Raw genomic sequence first — 25,304 nt, 5'->3', positions numbered from 1 at the left:
AAAGCAGATGTCTATACAAAGATGGAAGGAGTATAGGGAATGAGCATCATCCTGACAGGTCAAAGGAAGGTAGAACATACACATAGAGAGAGTTTAGTTTAGAAATACATTCAATCATGGATGGGGGCGGGGTAGTAGGGATCAGGGAGTTGGGAAGAGTGGCAGGAGTAAAGGTAGGTTTAGGAAGGAATTAATAAAAATAAACCGAGGCAGCTAGGTGGCACAGTGGATAGAGCACAGGCCCTGGAGTCAGGAATACCTGAGTTCAAATTCGGCCTCAGACACTTAACATTTACTAGCTGTGTGACCCTGGGCAAGTCACTTAACCCCAATTGCCTCGCTAAAAAAAAAATAAATCTAAGCTTGGTAAGTGGTGGTAGCAGTGGGAAAATTGTGAAGAGGAAAAGAAAAGAAAGTTGAGTTAAAAGTTAAAAGAAAGAAAAGGAATGAATTTTTGATAAACAGGGAGTGAAAGAGGAAAGAAGAGGGAAAAGTATGAGAATAAGATGGGGGGAAATACTCAATTAATAATCATACCTGTGAATGTGAATGGGAGAAACTCACCTACAAAATAAAAGAGGACAGCAGAATAGATTAGGAAACAGAATCCAATAATTTCTTATTTACAAGAAACTCACTTGAAACATAAAGACTCAGAGTTAGAATGAGTGGTTAGAACAAACTCTATTATGTCCAGCTGAACTAACAAAAAAGCAAGGAAATAAATTATGATTTTAAAGATGGCAACAACAAAAATAGACTTCATGAAAAGATATAAACAAGGAAACGATATGTAGTTAAAAGGTACCATGTATAATGAATTAATTTAAGTAGTTAACATATATGTACTATATATGCTATCAAGTTTTTACATCACCTTTATTTCCAAATGTATCTTTCCCCACTCCCTTGCTCAACAGACCAACCCTTATGACAAAGAATTTTTCTTTAAGTGAGGAAAAATAGCAATTAAAAAAGAAATAACTAAGCAATGTATCAATTGTGCCTGACAGCATGTGCATACTCTACACTGAGAGTCCCCACCTCTTCACTGAAGGGAGGGAGGTGAGTTTTCCCAGCTCTTCTTTGTGACCAGGTGTGTCATAATCATCACAAAGAATTCAGTTTCACTTTTGTTGCCAGTCTTTCCATTTCCATTGTTGTATTCATTAGGGAGGATGTTTTTTGGGAATCTTCTTACTTTGCACAAATCTTTTGAATAGAGAGTTTTTGTAGTTCTTGTTTTCTTCCTGCTCTCTATTATCCAAGATTTCATAACCTCCACAAATTCAGGAACCCCGGTACTTCAGCCATGGAGGGTTAGGAAGTGGCCATAATTTTTGTCTGCATATCACTTAATTAAATTTTTTTTTTTAGGGGCAATGAAGGTTAAGTGACTTGCCCAGGGTCACACAGCTAGTAAGTGTCAAATGTCTGAGGCTGAATTTGAACTCAGGTTCTCCTGAATCCAAGGCCAGTGCTTTATCCACTGTGCCACCTAGCCGCCCTCGTCTGCATATCACTTAAATGTGCAGTAAGAAAGAGTTCAAGGCTGAAGTCTATTGATTTCTCTACAAGTAAAATAGAAATATGGCATTTAGTTTATAGAGGTATTAATTTTTTTAGTATTCCTTACTGTTTCAGGGGATGCACCAGGCAGAGAATTTGTCTTCTAATGCTTGACACTGAAGTGACAAACACGAGATCCAGGTATCCTTTTTAGATTTAATTAGGTCTGCACACGATAGGCAGTCTGTCCCTCAGACCTTACTGGATATCTTTCCAGCAGGGTTAGACATACTAGGCCTTGTGCTGTTCTGGTATAACTTTTGTAGAACCTAGGGTCACCCCATGGCAGGTACAGGAGGAGGACTTGTGTCTAGCACATATTAGACATGGCATCAGTCCTAAATATTCCTTCGAAGGATCTCAGAGTTGTAAGGGGCATCATGAACATGAATCTCTTTAATATGCCCAATGAAGAAACTTTACTCTAAGCCTTTACTCTAAGTCCTCTAGTGAGAAGGAACAACCTCTTCCCCCTCCCAGCCAATGCTACTTACTCTACTTTGTGATGGCTCTAATTATTACTGTTTTCTAACACCTGCTTAGGCAGGATTGACTTTCCTTTACTTTTACCTGTAATTTCCCACCTGGACAGTGCCTGATGGCAACAGATAATGCAGAGGCCATAAGTGAGCTGCTGGAATTGTCATAAAAAGATTTGCTGAAAGATTATTCAGTGTATTCAGAATAAGACATCTAAAATGGAGAGACTAGGGGCAGCTAGGTGGCGCAGTGGATAGAGCACCAGCCCTGGATTCAGGAGGACCTGAGTTCAAATCTGGCTTCAGACACTTAACACTTACTAGCTGTGTGACCCTGGGCAAGTCACTTAACCCCAATTGCCCCAGAAAAAAAATAAAAAAATTAAAACAGAGAGACTAGATTGTTCCTTGGTGTTATTCAGGCAGAGGCAGGGCAGAGAGACTTTACAGATGATGAGCACACAGCATGGGATGGGGGTATATCACACTACCAAACAGAGTGGGAGTCTACCCCATCCATGTCTTTCTGGGGCTATGGTCATCTATGGTCATGTTGGAGACCCCAGTGAGGGGTGCCCAGCCAGAGAAGAAGGTGGAGAAAGTGTGGCAAGATGCTAAACAGATATGTTGGGGAAAGGCAAGCTGATGCTGTTGTGGGGAAGACAAACATCTGTCTGTGGGTGAACACCAAGGATATTCCTGAATTTGAATCTTCTGATTGTCTACTTAACAAGGCACTGAGTACTAGAATGCACATGTACTCTCCTTAAAGATCATTTGGGTGTTGCCTGGCAGTATCCAGCTGAAGACTGGGACAGGAGAAAGGGGAGGTTTTTTGGATTTTTATAGAACAACAGAGCAGCCAGGAATTTGGGTACTGCATCTTTTTAGTAATGATTTTATGGATGGGGCAGCATGGTAAAATGGTAAGAGTGCTGGATTTTTGACTGATGACTTAGGTTCAAATTCTGGACTTTGACACTTCCTATTTGTGTGATTCCAAGCAAGTCACTTATCCTCTCTGGGCCTTACTGAGTCATTGATAAAAATATTCAACATTACAGGGCCCAGATTCCCTAGAGTAATTTGGACTAATGGATTACCTTGAAGGTGCTTTCCTGCTCTTAATCTACAATCCTATATACTCCAATCTATGTTTTCTTTAAACTCATGTGAAGTTGGGAGGGTGATAGAAATCTTAATAGGTTGGTGGCAAGTGTGAACCAATTGTGATAAATTTATTAAATAATGGATGATAATGACTTTTACATTTTAATCTCTTGTTTTTTGTTCTTCGTTCTCAAAAAGGACCAATGACATGACAAGGGTGATGTCTTAAACTCTAGATTGAGCCAAGAAGAACACAGGCATGTACTGACAAAGAGCTGGGAAGGCTTTCTGGTATACCCACAGGTGCAGTGATTTAAGCTTTGCCCCAGCCCATAAAAGATTGGTCTGTTTTCTCAAGCTCAGATCCACCACCTGGTGGCTACTGCAGAGACTGCAGTCTCTGGAGCTTTTTCCAGACCATACCTCTGAGAAGCACCAGGGTATTGCTGTTAATCTACATGTCTTTTCTTCTCTGGTGCCCATAGGAAGTACAAGTATATCATTAAAGTCTTAAACTAACTGTGCCATCAGTAGCAGACATCTTACATGTATATAAGCTGTTCCTTATATACATACCTCTCTCTGTGTGTCTCTGTCTCTCTCTCTTTGTCTTTCTCTGTCTCTGTGTGTGTCTCTGTGTGTCTCTGTCTCTCCTCTCCTCTCCTCTCCTCTCCTCTCCTCTCCTCTCCTCTCCTCTCCTCTCCTCTCCTCTCCTCTCCTCTCCTCTCCTCTCCTCTCCTCTCCTCTTCCCTCCTCTCTCTCTCTCCAACCTGCTTCTTTAGAACTTCTATCCATCACTCCTACTTTTGTTCTACGAAGACAGACTTCAAATACAACTTTTCTGTGTCTGCGTTCCTAAAGGAGTGGGACTTAGTAGCCTCTAAGGTTCAGTAGCCTTTGATAGTCTCATTGGCTCTTATAGATTTAATTACCATCTCAATGCAGATGATTCCTAGATGTGTACATCTAGCCCTAACCTCTCTCCTCAGCTCTAATCTTGCATCGCAAATTGCCTACTGGACATTTTGAACTAGATCTTAAACTCAACATGTCTAAAATTCAACTCATTAGTCTTTGCCCCACTTCCTACTTGTTCTTTTTTCAAACTTCTTATTTCTGTTGAACGGACAACCATCCTTCCAGTAAATCAGGTTTGTACCTCAGCATCATTCCTGACTCCTTACTCTCATTCACCGCATATATCCAAGCAGTTGCCAAATTTCATACTTTTAATTCCTATAATATCTATCACGTGTTTCCTTCCCTCTACTCACATAACCACCACTCCAATTCAGGCCCTTATTACTTGCAACCTCAACTATTGAAACAACCTCCCACTTGGTCTTTCTGCCCCAAGTTTCTCCCCATTCTAATTCATCCTCTTCACTGTCACCAAAGTTATTTTCCTAATGCACAGATCTGACCATGTTACTTTACCCCCCCCCCCCAAATATCAATAAACCCCAGTGGTTTCCTGTTAATTCTAGGATGAAATGTTAACTCCTCTGTTGGCATTCAAAGCTCTTCACAACTTGGCTCCCTCTCTCCTACCTTTTCAGTCTTTTTACACATTACCCTCTTCCAAGCTCCTTGCGATTCTGTCATACTTACTATTTTTGTATGTGATGCTCTTCCCATGTCTGTTTTTGTACCGGCTATTCTCTATGCCCAGAATGCAACTCCTGGTTTCCATCAAGATTCACCTCAAGTCTCACTTTCTACATGAAGTGTTCCTTGATTCCCTCTCCACCCCCCATTTGCTAGTGTATCTTTATTACCTTATGTTCATTTTGTATGTGTTATGCTTAAACTTATACACATACATGTTGTCTTTAGCATTAGAATATGAGCTTTTTGAAGGCAAGAATTGTTTCACTTTTGTCTTTGTTTTTTCTAGCACTTAGCCCAGTGTCTGTCACGTATTAGGATCTTCATTAATGCTATTTGGTGATTGATTGGGTGAGTGGTTTATCATAAGGGGGATTCAATATGGAAGGAGCATTTGAAATAACTGTGGTGGAAAGCCAGAGGCGTCAAAAAGATATCTTAAAAAATGTAAGTAAACCTTATCTGTAGAATTTAACTGATCTACCAGGATCTACCCTGTTGACAAAGGAAATGGGCTTAGTTAGGTATTACCTGTTCTTGATGAAACCATGTTGGCTTTTTGTGATGATCCTTTTCAAGCTGTTTTCTTTAAGAATGTTGTTGTTGGGGACAGCTAGGTGGCGCAGTGGATAAAGCACTGGCCTTGGATTCAGGAGGACCTGAGTTCAAATCTGGCCTCAGACACTTGACACTAGCTGTGTGACCCTGGGCAAGTCACTTAACTCTCATTGCCCCACAAAAACACAAAAACAAAAAACAAAAGAATGTTGTTGTTCAGTCATTTTAGTCTTGTCCAACTCTATGACCCCATTTGGGCTTTTCTTGGCGAAGATACTAGAGTGGTTTGCCATTTCCTTCTCCAGCTCATTTTATATATGAGGAAACTGAGGCAAATAGGGTTATTAAGTGACTTGCCCAGGGTCACACAGCTAGTAAGTGTCTGAAGCCAGATTTGAACTTAGGTCTTCCTGACTCCAGGCCTGGCACTCTGTCCACTGAGCCACCTGACTGCCCATAACCTCAGCTCTCTTTTTTATTCCTCATAAGAATTTTTTTCTTTTTGTCTTAGGAATTTCATTTTTGATAGCTTCTTATTCTTCCCAGATTGGCTTCTGAAGTATTTTATTATGTAGTATGCACTCAAACTTTGTCTCAACACTTCAGAATCTGCTCTTCCACAATCTTTGGTATGTGTCAAACTATGTCAACATTCTCGATTCTATCAAAAATTCTAAGATGGAGTGCTTACTTTTCTCCCAAGATCCACATCATTTCCACTCCAACAACTGGTTCCTCATTGTCAATGAGAATTACATCCAGAGTAGAAGTTTCCCTTGTTAGTACCCACACCCTTTGAAGGATGAAACTATCATGAAAACAAGTCAGGCAATAATTAGTTGCTCTGTTTTGGGTATCAAGAGTGAATTCCTGGGAGCGGCTAGGTGGTGCAGTGGATAAAGCACTGGCCCTGGATTCAGGAGTACCTGAGTTCAAATCCGGCCTCAGACACTTGACACTTGCTAGCTGTATGACCCTGGGCAAATCACTTAACCACCATTGCCCTGCAAAAAAAAAAAAAAAAAAAGAGTGAATTCCATTAGATGTCTGGATAATCAAGGTCCCCCCCCACTATTTCTGTATCATGCCTCTGTACCAGGCTTGTAAACCATCTCCTGAAGCCCTCATCTATTTTTTTCTGTTCATCTGCCTTTTAATATACCCTGATGATTATGTTGCTTCCATTTTTTTCTTTTAATCTTTACCTAAATGATCTCCACCATGCTTCCCTGATGTGTGTATTTCTTTGCATGATAATATATTTTGAATATATGGTGTTACTTCCCCTATTTTCCCTGTCTTTCCTTCTATCTTTCCAGTTTCTTTTGAATGAGATCTAGCCTTTTAAAGCTATATGCCAGTCTTAGGTTTCATCCCAACAAATCTTGATAGTACTTTAACCTTCTTGTGCTAGGAACTCTTGTCCAATCAATCAATAAACATTTATTAAGTATTAATGTGTGCTAGGCCTTGTGCTAAGCACTGGGCACACAAAAAGAGTAAAAAAAAAAAACCAGTCTATGACCTCAAGGAGTTTAAAATGTGATGGAGGGAAGACAATACAAGACAAAAATATACAGAGCAAATTATATACAGGATAAATAGGAATAATTAACAGAGGGATGGCACTAGAATTAAGAAGGGTTGGGGAAGGCTTCCTGTAGAAGATAGGATTTTAGTTGGGACTTGAAGGATGCCAAGGAGGTCAGTAGTCTTGAGCTGAGGAGGGAGAGCGTTCCAGGCATGGGGGACAGAGAAAATGTTAAAAGTGGAGAGAGCATCTTGTTCGTAGAACAGCCAGGAGGCCTGTGTCACCAGATTGAAGAAGAGTACATGAGTACATGAGTAAGGTGTGAGAAGATTGGAATTGTGGTGGTGACTAGGTTAGGAGGGGCTTTGTTACCCACATTCTGTACATTTTTGTATACACATCTGGGCTTGCGGTTTATATTACCCTCTCCTTTCTTGGATCTTGTCTCATGAATTTGTGGCCTTCTCTACCGTTCTTCTGATATTGTAGGAAGGAGTACTATATAGGACATCAAGCTTGGTGGCCAGACACAGACAATTTATTTTCCTTTATCCTCCTTTCTTTTCAGTTTAAGTTACTTTTTTTTTTTATTTCCAAGGCTTTATTGAACAGGGTTACAAGACTGTTTTAGAAAATGCTGGTTCCAATTCCTTTCAATCCCCTGGCATGAGATGTATTCAGGGATAGACACATACACACAGACATACACACATATTCATACTCTGATGAAGACACACACTTGCACACGCATACCACAGCTACTAAGAGTGGTGGGTCCAGTTAATATCCATTTTTTAAATCTTATTCATAGACCCAGTCATGGGCACAAGACTTATAGTCAACCAATTCTTCAGGTTTAAACCACAGGCTGATCTCCTTCTCAGCACTTTTTACAGAATCACTGCCATGAATGATGTTCCTGCCAACTTGAATGCAGAAGTCCCCACGAATGGTTCCTGGCTTAGAATCAGCTGGGTTAGTCTCCCCCAGCATCACTCTGCCTGTCTTCACCACATTCAAGCCCTCCCAGACCATGGCTACAGCAGGTCCTGAGTTCATGTATTTCACAAGCCCAGGGAAAAATGGCCTGTCCTTCAGGTCAACATAATGCTGTTTCAGATATTCCTCTGAGGCCCTAAGGAACTTCATGCCCACAAGGCAGAATCCCTTCTGCTCGAAACGTTTGATTATTTCCCCGACCAGGCCCCGCTGGACGCCGTCGGGCTTGATGGCAATGAAGGTGTGCTTGGTGTTGGCCATGGTCCAGGGAAGCTTAGGCTGGAGCAGGAGAAGCAGGCAGCTGTGGGTGCGGCGGAGGTGGCAACTGGACCCGAAGAGTCTGCACTTCACTCTGAAGCCGAGAGCAGAGAAACCAGTTTAAGTTACTTTTGATTCTATTTGCTAGACTCCAACTAAATACATTCTTGCCAGTACTTGTTAGACATACTCCATCCCTGGCCAGGGGTCCATCATTCCTAATTTTTTAAACATTCCCGGAATAAAAAAACACCAGGGTAGCTTGTATTTTAGGGGTGTGATAATGATGAATATCACTTCAATGAATACTTATATGTTTCTCTAGTATATTTCTATTTCTTTCTTGGTTCTCAGGAACGCAGTAGTATTTGTCATCTATAGAACTCATGTGATAGACAAAACTGACAAAGACGCCAGTAGCAATGGCTTCTTGTCATTAACTTATTGTGGTCCTGCTTACATGCAACTAGTGACAATAATTTGTACAACCCTTTCGTTGATGGTGATAAAAGAGTCCCTGATGTTTTCTTCCAGAAGACAAACAGAAGTGTCTGTTGTTAGATGTGTATTGAAGAAGTCAGGCATAAGATCATAGATTTAGAATTGGAAAGGTCCTTAGAGGCCACTGAGTTCGAATTTTATCATTTTATAACTAATAATAGTTATTATAATAATAATAGCTAACATTTGCAAAGCACTTTAAGGTTTGCAAAGTACTTGACAAATATTATTTCATTTGATCCTCACAACAACCCTGGGAGAGAGATTCTATTATTATACTCAATTTACAGAAGAGAAAATTAAATAGAGATTAAGTGACTTGCCTGGGGTTACACAGCTAATAACTATCTGAATAAGAATTCGAACTTGGGTCCTCTTGACTCTATCCATTGTACCACCTGACTGCAGATATAAGTCAGTTGGTGAAGCTATGTATTCATATATAGGGGCTGTGAATTCAGACCCTGTATCCTTCGCTGAGGAGCCTAAAGTTTTGTTAGTTGACTAATGTGTGCTTTGAAATTCAAATGAAGAATGGACAAGAGTGACATCTGCTGGTCACTAGAAGACTTCAAAGAGAAAGCCCATTGACTCACTCCACTGACACAGGGCTGGTTTGGCTTCTGCCAAGTGAAGGTACAAGGGCCTTTTACAAAGCTGTCACTGCATCTCTTATTCTAAGAATTGTGTCCAACCACCATGAGCTTCCTTCCTCTGTATCCTTCTTTCCTTCCTTCCTTCCCTCCCTCCTTCCTTTCTCCCTCTCCCCTTCTTCCCTCTCTCTCTCTCTCTCTCCCCCCCCTTTGTTTCTTCCTCTCTCTCCCTTCCTCCCTCCTTCCCCCTCTCCCTCCCTCCTAAAGTAAAAAGTGGGAAAAACCCCCAAATCCCCAAACTGAAGGAACTGGAGTGTGATTTAATGGCAAGAGCCCTGGCTTATAAATTAGGAGACCTAGGTTCTAGTCACAGCTATGCCTTTTACTAACTAGCTTGTGACTTTCGGCAATTTCCTTCCTTTCCATGGGTCTCAGTTTTCTCTCTTGCACAGTGGGAAGATTGAATTAGATGATCTCAAAGGTCCCTTCCAGCTCTAGAGTCTGTGATGCTGTGATATTGCTTGAAGGTCATTGGAAGTCAATTGTTTGGGGAAGAAATCTACTGTATTTTATAAATTGTATTTCTGAGGGATGAATCATTCTAATCACATCCGTTTAGTGGGAAGAGTAGGTAAGCAGTCACTTAATGACCACTTAAGATAACAGTGCCTTCAAATCAACTGTGATTATTACTAATATAATTCACCATTGTATTCTGAATAAGAATCACTGAATTGAGCAATACACTGAACCAATATGTAGTTATATACCTGTGATTTCTTCTGGCTACATGATCTAATTAGTGTAGGAATCTTCTAGTACGTTTACTCCCAGCACTGATTAACCTCTTAGAGAATTGCCTGGGGATACCTAGAGGTACAAATGTCTTACCCACAATCACTCACCTGTATAACAGGCAGACTTTGAACTCAGGTATTCTTGACTTCAGCTCATTCATTCTCTCTCTCTCTCTTTATTTAAATTGAAAAACATTTTTTTTGAGTTCATTCTCTAAGCATTTTGCGACATTGCTTCTCATAGGTCTGCACCAAAATATAGGTAAAAGAAGAGAATATTCATTTTAGTATATATATGTATATGGATATATGTGGTACAGTGGTGAGAGCACCAGCCCTGAAGTCAGGAGGACCTGAGTTCAAATTCAGTCTCTGACACTTATCAACTGTGCAATCCTGAGCAAGTCACTTAACCCCCCACTGCTGTGTGTGTGTGTGTGTAGTATATATACATGACCATTTTTCTTATGAAAAAATCTCATCTTTTATGCAGAGAAGAGGCTTCAGATTTTTCCCAGGACAGTTGCTGGCTTAAAACAAGAGGTTTGCCATCAGGTCAGGAGAGGGAGTAGCATCTCGTGGTTCTGGTGACTAACAAGAAAAGAAGGATGAGAAAATACTTTCCCCTCCCTGGGCTCATTTTTCTTATATGTAAAACAATGGAGAAGGACTAGATGACCCCTAAGGGTCCTTCCGGCTCTGACATTGTCTATGACCTCCTGTTTGCCAGGGAACTGGCCGCCATTATTACCCAGCCCTCACATCTCAGAAGACACCCCCTCTGACCGGGGTGAGGACCATTTGAAAACGAGATGGTTCTGAATGAGCGTTCTATTCATAACCAAGCTCCGTCTTTTGAAAGCACCACTAAGCTATCCCAAAGAAAACGTAATCCTTTAATCCTCATTAAATCTCTATCTATGGTATACAAAGAAAACAGCGAAAGTCCCACCACTAATAGTACAAAAAGGAGTCTTTGATTCAGTTTGCTAGGATTGGGAAGGCGAGCGCTGTACAGCTGAGAGATGTCCCAACAGGTGCGGAGCTACGTGTTTACTTCAGTCAGTCCAAACCCTGGGTACTTGTAATTCTGTACTGGGTGTTAGAGATAATTAGCATGAAATTAAATTTCTTTTAAAAAAATTCTTCAGAAAAGGAGAGTGCAAAATACCTCCACGTGGCTACTTTGCATTTCATAGGAATTTACTTAGGAAAGTGAGTGGATGGATTACACCTGCAACTCTGAGGCTCTCCGGTCTTTTTAACTGTGGGTCGAGACCCCATAGGGGGGTTGAGCAACTGAATGTGGGCGTTGAGAAAAATTTGACAGTGGTAAAAGGTTATGTATACCTACCTATTTTTTATTTTATTTATTTAATTAATTAAATTTTTTTAGGGAGGCAATTGGGGTTAAGTGACTTGCCCAGGGTCACACAGCTAGTAAGTGTTAAGTGTCTGAAGCCAGATTTGAACTCAGGTACTCCTGACTCCAGGGCCGGTGCTCTATCCGCTGCGCCACCTAGCTGCCCCTATACCTACCTATTTTATATACCTATTTACTTGGGGTGGTGTAAAAATTTCTTGGGGGCAGGGGGAAAGGGTAGAGGTTGGAAAAGGTTTAAGAAGCCGTGGTGTAGGGGCAGCTAGGTGGCGCAGTGGATAGAGCACCAGCCCTGGATTCAGGAGGACCTGAGTTCAAATCCAGCCTCAGACACTTAACACTTTCTACCTGTGTGATTCCGGAAGTCACTTAACCCCAATTGCCTCACTTAAAAAAAAAAAAAGAAGAAGAAGAAGAAGAAGCCCTGGTGTAGTAGATAGAGTGCTAAGCTTGAGGTCCAAATTCTTCCTTGGGCACTTAACTCATCAGGTTCTCTGGGCCTCAGTTTCCTCATCTGTAAAATTGGGGGCGTGGACTTGAAGAATGCTAAGTAAGGTCCCTTTCAGCTCTAAATCTATGATCCTCTCATTTCCCAGAGCCCTTTCGGGGTGCAGATTCAACCCTTTGAAAAAGAGATATTTGTAAGTTAGTCACATCAGCTTGTTGCTAATAGGAATGGGCGAGTGGGTTAACAGCAAAACTATTTGGTCAGTTTTCATATTTATCAGGCTGTTTGAGGCAAACTATAGGCCTGTTGGCATTTGCACCATTTGCAGGGTTTTGGTGTATTATTGACCCCTAACCCATGGAGCAGTATCCCAGGAGCTTCCCATAGCATAGAAAATGAGACTAATGTGGGTTTTGGGGACCTTCTTTAGTCTTGAAGGCACCAGGGGTGATGTCTGATTCAGCTCTACCCTGCCCTGCCCTTTACAGGACTCTTGGGGATCTGGAACTTTTCAGGAAAGGGATCTTGGTGACCCCCATAAGAATAAGGATCAGAAACCTTTGAGTGGTGGTTCCAAAGCAGGTCTTCCTTCTGGATCATGGATTCCACTAGCCCTAGAACTGGCTACTGGGTTCAGGATTTCATGGCAATTCACTTATAAAGCATCCTCATAGTCAGTGCTTGACTGGGTAAATGTTGTTAACATTCAAATAATCTCTTGGAGCTTTTCAAAGGTTATTAGAAACCCTTCTTCCTTTAGGGAGAAGACCAATCATTAATTCTTCTTGACTCCAGGCCTGGCATTCTATCCACTGAGTCACCTAGCTGCCTAAATTACATCTTCCCTGGCATCACATTCATTTATTTATTTATTTTTACAATGGGCTTTTGCATCAATTCTCTGATTACAGTCTCTCGGCAGCTTGGTGAAATTGGCAGGACAAGTGCGATTAGCTTCATTTTACTGATGTTATTCCTGAAAAGCAGAGAGATTAAGTCACTTACTGAAGATCACACAACAGATTAGTGAACTGGAGCAAGAACGAGGCACCTCCTTCTTCTCCCCCATTCTCCTGATTCTGGGTTTTTCACTTCACCATGCTCACACTGGGACAGCTTTATGATCCATGTTTTTATGAACATAGCAATGGCCAAAATGTATATAGACGATGGCAGGATTATTAAGTGGCTCATTACTGGCTCTTAGGTTCCTTCATGGGAGTTTGCTATGGGCAATAGAATCTTGCTCCAAAGGCAAATCTTGGATATTTTTCTTTCCTTAGCTCACCAGTTGATTGGCAGATTGGCAGATTGGCAGAACTGACTGAAAGGTGCAGGGAATACAAGTCTCTGCTGGGTTTATTGTTGACTGATTTACAAAAGAGCCTTTCACTGAATCTCTTGAACAAAAAGGCTGCTTTGGAGGCTTCACTTGAATAAAGCATGCCCCATACCTATGTTAAGTTCCTAGAATTACTGACAAATGTCACCTGAGAGAATCAGTGGTAGAAGGTGGATAGAGGGCTGACCTTGGAAGAGGGGAGATGGTGGGTTCAAGCCTTCCCTCTGACATAGCTTAACTAACTCGACCCCAGGAAAGGCCCTTAAATCTCTTGAGTCCATAGGCAACCTATGAAGACAGTAAGTTACAGAGAAAAATGGTGATTTATAGCCATGCTCATGACATCATAGATCCAGACCCTCACAAAAATGGAAAGATGTAACCATTCATATGATTTGTTACAAGTCTCTGATTATCTGCATTGAGAGGAATCAGAGTGTTCAGGATATGAGTAAGGCTGTCCTATGAAGAGGCTAAATGGAAGGAGGATTCCTTATGGATGATGAGTCAAAGCAACCAGCATTTACTCAGTGTTTACTATGTACCAGGCAATGTGTTAAGCTCTAGGGGATACAAAGAAACAGGTCCTGATCTTAAGAAATTTGTTGTTGTTCTTCAGTGGTGTCTGACTCTTCATGACCCCATTTGGGGTTTTCTTGGCAGATACTGGAATAATTTGCCATTTCCTTCTTCAGCTCATTTTACAGAGGAGGAAACTGAGGCAAACAGGGTTAAGTGACTTGCCCAGGGTCTCAGCTAGTAAGTATCTGAGGCCATATTTTTCAGGATGATGAATCTTCCTAACTGCAAGCCCGACATTCTATCCTCTGTGCCACCTAGCTGCCCATGATCTCAAAAAGCTTACATTCTAGGGGCAGCCAGGTGGCGCAGTGGATAAAGCACCAGCTCTGGATTCAGGAGGACCTGAATTCAAATCTAGCCTAAGACACTTGACACTTCCTAGCTGTGTGACCTTGGGCGAGTCACTTAACCCTCATTGCTCTGCCCAAAAACAAACAAAAAACCACCTTACATTCTAATGGGGTCCTTCAGATGCTCCTGTTTGCAGGTGACATTGTACTAATTACACCAAGTGCTAAAACACTCCAGAGACTGTTCGGGGAGATCTGTGGTCACCCAAAAGAAATCAGCCTATCTACACAGGAAAAACTCTAACATATAAAGTTTATTATTCAGGCTATATGGTGTGCAGCTGGATGGGCAGCCCGCTGAGTTAGTCCATCAGTATATTTATCTTGGAGAGGAACTGAAGATAAATAGCAGCAGAGCCCAGAACTGATTAGGTGCAAGAGAGCAGGATGGATTGCATTTGAGAAGTTGCGTAGCTTCAGTGCAACATCTCGTACAGTTTCAATGATATAAGGCTGCACATCGTGGAGCACTACAATCTCCAAAGAATCAAAATTTCAAATGGTCCAAAAGGCGATGAAGAGGAACACACTGTGTGGAAGGAGACTGTAGCATATTAACAATGATGACTTGTGTGCGAGAAGTAGAAAAAAAGACATTAACCATGGAACATATCATTGGAAGGAGGGGTGTTGGTCATTTGGGGGAGTATCAGGGATAAGTGACGGACAACCCACTGCTGCATTGGCACCCATGGAGGATCAATGTCAAGAAACACTTTCTAACAATTAGAGGAGCCAAAAGAGGAAAGTGCTTTCTCAGGGCATAGTAGGTCCCCCATCCTTGAGGAAGTCTGCAGGCAGAGCCTAGATGACCACTTTGGGGATCTATTTTTGGCCATGGGCTGGACCAGATGGTCTCTGAGATCCCTCCCGACTCTAAAATTTTATGATTTTATGATTTGTGGAAGGGCATGGACAAGAATCACACAGGATTAGGGTCACAATTTGGACAATTGCAAGGGGAAGAACTGATGTGGATGAGAACATGGAACCACAGAAACATAGGTCACTGGGCTAAGAGATTAGACTTGTCAGCATGAGGTGGCTTTTGAACATTTGCATAGATAAGAATCAATAAGAAGCAGACAAGTAATTAGCTTGTCAGGTTACCTAGTAATATCCAAGGGGTATGAAAAATTAATATGAGTATAATTATCTTATAATATGGCACCAGGGGCCAGGACCTTGGATATTGTCATCCAGTGGAAGTATGTTATTAATAACAAATAGCAAGAAGAACTAATAGACATCCCTGTAGGCTGCCCATTAAGCTGAGTCCATTAGTCAAGGTTTGACCTAAAGCAACTTTGTGCAGTGAGTCTGAAGATGAAGTCTCAGAGCTTTGTGAGGGAGGCAGGTCCTCACCAAGGCCCTGGTTAACAGGATCCGAACTGACATGACATAACGGTTGTCCCAGTCCCAGTGATGTTTTCTAAGTCCTTGTAGAGGGCTACTCTGAGCTCTGGAAATCCTAGGCTTGAATCTCGACCTCCAATGATGTTGAATCAAACAGAATTAATAATCATAGCTGACATTTATAGGACTCTCTAAAGTTTGCAAAGCACATAAGACAGATGATCACGTTTGAGCCTCTGGATGATGGTCTGAGGCAAGAGCTACAGGTGTGATTATTCTGCTTTACAGATAAGAAAGGTGAGGCTTACATGACTTGCCTGGGCTCCCACAGCTACTAAACATCAGAATCAGAATTTGAATGCAGGTCTTTCTGACTGCAAGTTCAATCCTCTATCCACAACACCCTGCTGCCTCTCAGGGACATAATTAAGATGGTAACACTTGGAGCTCATCAAAACCAATGCCATCTTATGCATGAGAAAATTGGACCAGAAAAGTTAAGAAACTTGCTCAAGGTTACAGAAGTAGTAATTAGCAGTGCTGGGATTTGACCATGGGTCTTTTGATTACAGATCCAGTGGTTTTTCCAATATACTTGCTTAATGGAAGAGAACTGTAAGAAAATTGGTAGTAAATCTTGGAGGAAAAGGACATCGGGGGTTTTAGAACATGATCCATGTTAAGAGTCTGGAACTGTGTGCCTAATGGTTGTTGAGTGACTCTAGTCAATTGGCAGAAATGAATGGATAACTAAGGGGTGTGGTCATTTATAATAGAACATAATTCAATTTTCTGCATAATTAAGTGCCTAATTGTGTATCTAAATTTAGCTGAAGTACTTGAAATTGTATGGAATTTTGATTGTCTGCAATGCTTTTTTCTTTTCTAATATGTCAAATTTCTGAGAAATGCATTTACTTCAAATTCTTGTGGATTCATCATTACCTTTTAATTACATGCTTATGACATTTAAAAATTGCTACAAACAACTGACTGAAAGTCAACAAAAATAAGCAATGGAAATATATGGAAAGAGACAATGATATGTTTTGCAGTTAGGAAGACAAGGCTCCCAGAAATAGGTTCAGTATCGTTTTAGCAATAAGGGATCTCAAAAGAATTCTATACTCTTAAATTTTAATTAAGATGAACAGCTTTTTCGCGCTTCATTTTTATTAAATCAGAGCTCCCTATCTTTCCTCTTCCCCAGAAAAAAATTTTCTAATTCCCAAGGAATCTTAACCCAGTGAATTTCTTCCTTCTTTCAACATCCAACAAATAATTGAGAGCCAACAATATGCAAGGCATGAGGGAAGGGACTATGAGGAATACAATTGAGCACCGACTATGTGCAAGGTCTTGTTCTAGTCACTAAGAGAGATAAAAAGATTGAGGAAATGCAGCCCTTGCTTTCAAGGAGCTTATGGTTTAGTAAGTAGGGAGGGTAGGATAAGACAAGCATACACAAACATGGTTCCGTAAAGAGAAATCCCTTGAGTTTGCGTCCTAGACTCTGCTACTTAGTAATTTAGTGACCTTAGACAAGTTACTGAACTGCTCTGGATTTCATTTTTTAAAAAATTTTATTCGCAGGGCAATGAGGGTTAAGTGACTTGCCCAGGGTCACACAGCTAGTGTCAAGTGTCTGAGGCTGGATTTGAACTCAGGTACTCCTGAATCCAGGGCCGGTGCTTTATCCACTGTACCACTTAGCTGCCCACCCGATTTCATTTTTCTCATCTGTAAAATGAAGGAATTGGACTAATAACCTCTAATCTCCCCTTTCAGCTCTAAATCTAAGACCCTATGACATGTAGTACAGGGTAGGCTGTAGCAGGTGCTCTAGGGATTCAGAGATCCCCTGCCTTCAAGGGGACTCTAATTAATTTAGGTATCCCACCCTTTATTCTAGATGAAAGTATTCACTCCCGCCCCAAACTTTGCTGGATCTAGAACACTTAAGATCTCTTCTTTACCTCGATCCCACTCAATCCTATGAAACACTAGGTGTCGCTGTTTCACCCAGGTCACCATAAAAGAATAAAAGTTAAACGTTAGGCGCGCGCGCGTGTGTGTCAGTGTCTCTGTGTGTGTATGGAAAGAACGCCCAATGTTTTTAGGAGTTTAGTTATAGAACAGATGGAGGGTTCATCTTATGCCCCCAGTTAGAGAGATTCTGAAGCAATGAACTGGAGTTGGGGATCCCAGTCTGGGGACCGGGGTGGCCGGGTATGATGGGGGGAGGGGAGAGAAGGGGGAAAAAGTCCAGTATCCCTCTGCACCTTCATGTCTTGAACCAATGGATACAAATATACCCCAGAAATTTACGAGGATTAAGAGAAATGTATTTTAAAAGGCAATTTATGAGATTAAGTCAGCAAAACGTAGTTTTTAGCAGGATGAATGAATGATCTCAGATCCAGGCGCTGAAATAGGGCGGGAGGGCCGAGGGGAGAAGAGCTGCTGGCTCCTGCAAGTTCCCCGCAAAGCATCTGATTTTTCATTGTCCCAGCAGCCCCCATTAGCGGTCTCATTTGTGCCTCACTGCTCACCCATTCCGTTTTCTCTTCTCCCCGTGGGCCTGAAGGGCAGAAACTTACATTCCAAAACTGCTCTCATCTGCTGCCCTGTCACTGGTGGAGACCCTCCGCTCTTTCCTCTTTGGAGGGGTTGTCTCTCATTTTCAGGAGGCTCTTCCAAGCATTACTTTCCTCACCCATTTCCAAATCCCTATTTCCTTGCCTGGGGAGGTGAGCAAAACCTCAAGATCCCAGCAATCTCTGTGATCCTGTTCCTTCCAAAGTAGTTGTTATACTTGTATCATAATTGTCTGTGTATCTACATTATATATTCACCTCCCTTTCCCGCTGGGCCCACCCAGCAACGCACACCGGACCTCTGCCCTTTTCTGTTTACTTCCTAGGACTTAGCATGTTACCTTGAAATCTCTAGAAAAAGATCTATGATGTATTTCTTCTGAGTAAGGAACTCTGCCTGTGTCTAGTACAGTAGTACAGTAGTGCCTAGGAAGTTGTTTGAGAAACACAGAGATTAGTTGACTTGTTCATCACACAGTAAGTATCAAAGGTAGGATTTGAATCTAGGTCTTCCTGATTCTTACCCTAGGATTCTGTCCACTCTAATTAGCTGCCTCAATGTGTTGTTCAGATTAGGTGCTTACTAGATGTTTGTCGAGTTGAATTATTGAATTAAATTGAGTCTAATTCTTCAGATGTGAACCTTCTCTCATTTCAATATATGATACTCATCAAGTTTGGAAAATACCTGAGAGCAGAAATGTACCATTTGTTTGCTAGAAGTCAGTTAATAAGCATTTATTAAGCACCTACTATATGCTAGTACTAGGGATACAAAGAAAGGCAAGAAGTATGATTTGTGAGGAAAATAACACAAAGGAGATAATTTAGAGTTATTCTCTCTTCCAGATTACTTTCTGAACAAATGTACAAAAATCTTTAAAATGTGGTTTTTAGTCCATTATTATACTTTGAGAGGCATCCTGCCCATAGAGAGCTGGTCTTTTGACAACAAAATGCCTGAGTTCAAGTCTCATCTCTGATATGGACTAGTTGTGTGGCTCTGGGCAAGCCACAACCTCTCAGGGTTCCAGGAAAGTTTTGAAGATTATAAATTGCAGAGCAATTGTTGGCATTGGCAAAGGGAGTTTCTTTACCAAGAGTTCCCTATTTAATGAAGTCACAATCTGGTCCCCCAAAATCATTAGTTTCTATGTCCCCCTCCTCCCCACAGTGATGGAATTTTTGGTGATGAGCACTGGACTAGGTTGGTCCTCACACAAAGATGCAGTCCTACTGCGCTTGTTCTTAGAACCTGTTCAACTTAGCAGGTCTGGCTGGACCTTATACTTTGTTGGCATATCCTTGGAGAAGCCAGCACTGCCTCTACATTAGAATGAGGCTTCTGAGGACTTTAATGTCCTCACACATTTAAAGTTCTCTCATCAGAATGGAGTGATAGCTGTTACCCATGGACAGATATAGGGACTGGACAGGGGATTTCATAATATAGGGAACTCTACCCATAGAGCTTGGTACCATTTCTGATTTTTAGACTTAAATGCCCAGAGCACTGGGAAGCTAAATGACTTGCCCAAAGTCACCCAACCAGTAACTGTTACCTAACCACACTAAATTTTCTGATTTATTTTCCCTTTTATGTCCACCAGTGGAAGAATCTAGCTTAGAGGTGGAATATTATGGTTGATAGAGGGCTTATTGTGTCCTGGATGACTTGGTTCAAGTCCTACCAATGACACATACTGCCTGTGTGACCCCAGGCAATTCAGTAATGTCTCAGTGCTTTAGGCAAGTCTCTTAACAATATGTTACATTAGGGGCAGCTAGGTGGCACAGTGGCTAGAGCACCAGCCCTGGAGTCAGGAGGACCTGAGTTCAAATCCAGCCTGAGACACTTAACACTTACTAGCTGTGTGACCCTAGGCAAGTCACTTAACCCCAGTTGCCTCACAAAAAAAGAATATGTTCCATTTTATTCCATAAGTTAAAAATAAAATAATTTTTAAAAAAAAGAGTATGATATAGAGAAGGTGCTGATTGATCTGCCCTGGTAGAGGGAGTTCCCTACACCAATTAAATTGCTGGTCCCATCATGTCCTATCTGAAGAATTCTCCTCTGCTGGAGTGAAGGTGTAGTGAAAGAATTTTAACTTATGAAGAGGGCATATTTTTAGGTTGTTAAAAATCCCTACAAAGGAAGCCTTATGTACATCTACATGGCATTAGAACCTTCCTACCACTTCCCCCTCAACTTCCTAAATGCTAAATCCATTTTAAAACAAGGAACACTGAGAGATTTTTTTTTCCCTTATAGGTAACATTTTGAAACTGGCTGCTGCCTCCATTTCTTTTCCTTCTTGGCATTGCTGCATTTTTATCCAAATTTCTGACAGAGTCTGTAATCTTTCACCAAAACAAATCATTCTCCTACTAACTAATCCTAGTGGCCTGTTTAGCATCCATCAGTTCAGGGGAGAGGTCAGCCTGACCCAGAGTGTGGACTATGAGGAAATTATATAGCCAATTATAATGTTAACTTAAAATGTAGTGAAGCAGAGAATTGGGTTAATGGAATTAGAAAACCGTGGTTTAGAAGTTGTGCAAGAGAAAGATGAAGTCATATACTTAAATAGTTATGATAGTTCTTAAAAAAATAGAACAAGAATTTTTATGAGTGTAGGGTCGAATAATCATTTTGTGATTAAAAATAAAAAGACTACAAGTACAGTTCACATATCTTAGCAGTAAAAAGGGAATCTGAATAACAAGCCCTTTCCTTTAGGTAATAAACCTTTTAAAATCCTAAATAACGATTTTTGAGAATTCCAGGAGCACATGTATCAGCAGTTCCTAAGGACCTCACTATAATCCATTCTGATGCCATGCCACTCAGTGCTTTAATCTCATTTCTTCCATTTAGGTTTGAGTTGCAATCATAGATGAGAATGATTGTTCTCCAGACTCTCAGCAATCAGTCTCTAGCAAAGAGGATGTCCCTGAGACAGTTTCTATGACAACCTCCATTCTTCCAAAGACGTGCTTTCTGAGTTTTCATCAAAATAAAGAAAATGGTTTTGTGTCACTAACCAAATTGGCCAGTGTGATGTTATTTGTCACAGTATAGAAGTTGTATTCATAGTCATGCTAATCAAAGCGTGGATCTTTTGAAGTAGTCCAAAATGAGTCCTATTGGACATATATCCCTGATTTGCTTCCCAGGGCTTCTGGGCATCATGTGTTTGTTATGCAAGTAACTTACCCCTAGGGGGTGATGTTTCATCTGTGCTATGTGGTTGACCTGTGCAATTTCTTTTCTGGTGCCAGGATCTCTAGAGAACCTGGAAATTAGAATCACTTTTCTAAAGAAAATTATAATTTTCTTTAAAAAAAAATCAAAATCTCAATCGACAAAAGTATAGCAATATCACATGTATATGCAGGTACATACATATATGTATATGTATGAGTATATAGATACACACACACACACATATTCTATTTCTGCTTGAAGAGACGCAACACAAGGTAACAGAGAAAATCCTAGACTTAAGGTTGGGAACAACTACTTTTAAGTCCTAAATGTGATCCTTATTTGCTGTGGGACTATGGGCAATCCACTTAACTTTTGAGGCAACTGCCCAAGATTTAGCTCCTAAATTGGGTTGCAATCTGCTTTGGTAGAAGGAACTCCCATAGGGATGGTGGGGAAATATGGTATATACATTGATAGGAAGTACAGCATTTCGTAAGAAATACCACTTAGGACCATTATAACAAACATAAATTTAGAGCAGGGGCCACTAAATGTCTATAGATTCTCTCTGAATGAAACTTGAGATATTCTCTCATAACCATCATACAGATTAAGATAAATTTGCCATGTTGATTTGGGGGATTTGTGTGGGAATCTCCTTTGCCTAGGAAGTCTATCCCTGCTCCTGCCTTATACTACAGAGCACCAAAGCTGGCTGTATCAAGAATCAGAGCATTTCCTTCAATCAACTAGCTCATTTACTCTTCAGTGTCAAGGAGATTAATTCTATCTCCGTCAATTACAACCTCTTAACAGCCAAGTCAACATGTTTAAGAATTTCTATGGCTAAAAAATTCATGACCCTAACTACTGCCGACCTGGTAAGGAATTTCTTTTTAATTTTTTTTGGTGGGGCAATGAGGGTTAAGTGACTTGCCCAGGGTCACACAGCTAGTGTCAGTGTCTGAGGCCAGATTTGAACTCAAGTCCTCCTGAATCTAGGGCCTGTTCTTTATCTACTGAGCCACCTAGCTGCCCCCTGGTAAGGAATTTCTACAGATGTAGCAATAGCTATACCATCCACCACCCTCCTATACGGGAAGCCTTTCCAGTTTGGTATAGGATCTGCCAAATCTTGAGTTGCATTGGCATAGCCTGAGTGCTTGGCTCAGTGCTTTCTTGCTAAATGCTTGTTTGATTTTTTTTAAGCTTTAGTGAGAGAAGTTATCAGTTTACTTAAATAGGCTATATCTGTCCTCTATTATAGTAGTTGTTGACAGAACCAGAGGTGGTTCTCTGCCTCTAGTACAAGATTCAAATTGAAATTAAGCTTGTGAGCCAAAATGTATCAGGTTTTTCTTGTTTCTTATTCCCCCACGACTTATCTTTTCCAGTGAAAGAGGATCTTGGGGAAGGACCTGGAAATATGGGCTGAATTTTGGGTTATGATGCTATGGCCCACTCCGTCTCTGCTTTCCCCCTTCTCTCAATGTGAGCGCGGATTTAGAGCTAAAAGAGACCATCTAATCCAACTACCCTTTCATTTTACAAATGAGGGAACTGAGTTTAAGTGGCTAGCTCAAGGTCAAATGTGAAGTTAGAGGAAAAGGCAGGATTTGAACCCTACTACCCCGATTCCTAGCTAATTTTTTTTTCCATGTATTAAGCTACCTCCATTCTTGTTAAGGCTATTTAAACCATTGCTTTTTCCAGAGAAATTGGAAGTTTGTCAATGAACTCTGATTCTGCTGATGTTGTCTGAATATTAGTCAGTAGACTGGCCTAATTGAATTTCTGCTGATAGAAAAGAAACCTTCTTACCTCTTTCTCATAACCAGAAACTGTATGAATGTATAAGCATATTTTAACCAGTTCAATAATAGAATTTTCTCTCTGGACACATAAGGCCTGGTCTCACCATGCTGTTGAAAAGCCTGTTATAGAATTCCCTGGAAATTATTTTTCAAAGGGTGGTTAGGTAAGAAACTCATGAGATTAATTTGATGAAGCATAATATAGCCTTGAAACTTCTTTTTTCTTGCAGTCAAATGGCATACACTTAAAGGGAGACTCATTTTTATGACTGTGAACTCTTAAATTTTACTTTATGTCCCCAAAGAGTATTTGAAAAATACTTTTCCCCACCTGGGCAGCCTGTTAGAGCCTAGTTAACTGCTCCTTATAGAGTCCATATGCTGAGAATCAGGGTAAACACAATATGGAGAAAATAGTATTACATCTGAAGAATATGCTTGCTTCAGCCCTGCTTAGCATTTCATTGCTGTGATATATTCCAGTAATTTGCAGGACTATGGTGTGCATGTCTAAATCCTGAAATACTCATCCTTCTAAAATATAATTCACATTAGAAAGTGAATAATGTGAAAATGTAGAGATTCAATCATTTAACAAGAGTTTATTAAGAAGTACCTACTCTGTAAAGAGAACTATATTAGGGATTGGCTTTAAATAAGACACAATCCTTGACCTCCTAGAGCTTACAATCCTTTTCTGTTGTTTCTCTGTTAAACATCAACTAATGCACCCTAGGCTGTCCTTCTTGTTTGAATAAAACCTCTAACTGCTAAATTAAGATAAATGGAGATGGCAAATTATCTGAGAATAACAAACTATATGACTTTTTAATGTTGCATGTGTTAGCAAAGACGAATTTAGCAATACACTTAGGAGGAATCGTAAAATTTAATATTAGCCAAGTTTTGCTGTGGAGAAGAGATAAGAAAAGTCCAGGTCCTCCCTTCTTTGCAGAACAGTGTGTGTGGAACACTGAATATACCGGCAGCCTTGGTTGATCTGTTGTTTAGCTGTGTGTGTGTGTGTGTGTGTGTGTGTGTGTGTGTGTTTGTCACTTTCTTATTTATACTTTGTTAAGACTGATGCATCACTGGGTAGGGAAGGAGGAAGGATATCTTTGGAAATGAAAGGGATTTTTAAAACAAAATTTATCAAAAGAGGAAACCTTTAAAAAATCAAATATTAAAAGATCATGGTTCACAGAGCCACCCTTTTAGTGTAAGGAGTTTGGAACCTCAGTACATGTACATCAGGACTTGAAGGACCTATGGCTTCCTGGGTGTGTATCCTCTCTGCCAGGTAAGATTACAGCTCCTCCATCAAAACTTCAATAGATGGTTTCTTTAAATTGCTGTGACCAAAGGTTTCGCTCACCTAAGCCCCTTGGGACTTCTCTAGGTTAGTCTTCAAGGGCTTATGCCATATTAGCATCCTTTCCAGCTTGGTAGGATGTATAAGTGCCTGGGTTCTGCTCACAAAAATGTGGACAGTCCTGGGTCTCTCCTGTGCCATGATGAAACAGTGGAACATGACTTTAGGGGGCATTCAAATATCTCAATTTTTATTCATATTGAAAATCTAGATCCAATAAGATTTTTTCCTGCTCCAGAGCAAAAGCAGCATGGCATTCTGGGTAGAGAACCAGCCTCTGAGTCAGAATGACCCAAGTTTAGGTCTTTTAAAAAAAAATTAAAGTGTAGGTCTTGACCTTAATGCAGAGTGTGACCCTGGGTAGGCCCCTTATTAACTTTTTAGTGTCCCAGGCAATAGTCTAAGACTCTATGTTACATAAGGTTACTATCCTCATTGGGAAGGGAGTTTCCTTTCTGGAGAACTTAATACAATGATGAAATCACAATTTTTTTAACCCTCTAATTATTGCTGGTTAATTAATCATAATCTGCATTCTCAAAAGTTGTCAGAAGAATATAAACTCCTACAGGCCATACCAAGCTATATAGGCTTTGAATATACACCTGGTGGGTTCAAGAACCAACTCAGGGGAGTGGGAGAGGCCCATGGCCAGACTTGTTAGGACAATGGAAACTTTAGCTATTACTGCTCTCAATGACCATATGTTAAGTCAAAGAGGGGCTGCAATCTGTGTAAGTGAAGAGAGTATTAACGTCATATCAAAGAAATGACTGATCCTTAAAATATTGATCATTAATGGAACCCTGAATAGGCCACAATAATAGCCCTCACAGGTCCTCTAA

The 25,304-nt window shown here is 40.7% G+C and overlaps 1 protein-coding gene across 2 annotated transcripts; it reads right to left on the bottom strand.

Moving 5' to 3' along the window:
- Positions 1-7,433: 7,433 nt before the first annotated feature.
- Positions 7,434-8,115, bottom strand: LOC122742085 (nucleoside diphosphate kinase B-like). Of its 2 annotated transcripts, XM_043986095.1 has the most exons (2): positions 7,888-8,115; positions 7,710-7,774 (listed from the first exon to the last, which is right to left on the bottom strand). In XM_043986095.1, the coding sequence occupies exons 1-2, from the start codon at positions 8,113-8,115 to the stop codon at positions 7,754-7,756; spliced, it is 249 nt and encodes an 82-aa protein (XP_043842030.1). In that variant the 3' UTR covers positions 7,710-7,753. The 2 variants fall into 2 exon arrangements, with proteins under 2 accessions (XP_043842029.1, XP_043842030.1); XM_043986094.1 differs by having other exon boundaries at positions 7,434-8,115.
- Between the last annotated feature and the right edge of the window lie 17,189 nt (positions 8,116-25,304).

The sequence above is a fragment of the Dromiciops gliroides genome, chromosome 2 (genome assembly GCF_019393635.1).
Source record: "Dromiciops gliroides isolate mDroGli1 chromosome 2, mDroGli1.pri, whole genome shotgun sequence".
In the NCBI taxonomy this organism is placed as follows: Eukaryota; Metazoa; Chordata; class Mammalia; order Microbiotheria; family Microbiotheriidae; genus Dromiciops; species Dromiciops gliroides.
Note: the sequence above shows the minus strand (reverse complement) of the source record. Positions and strands in the feature narration are given on the sequence as shown.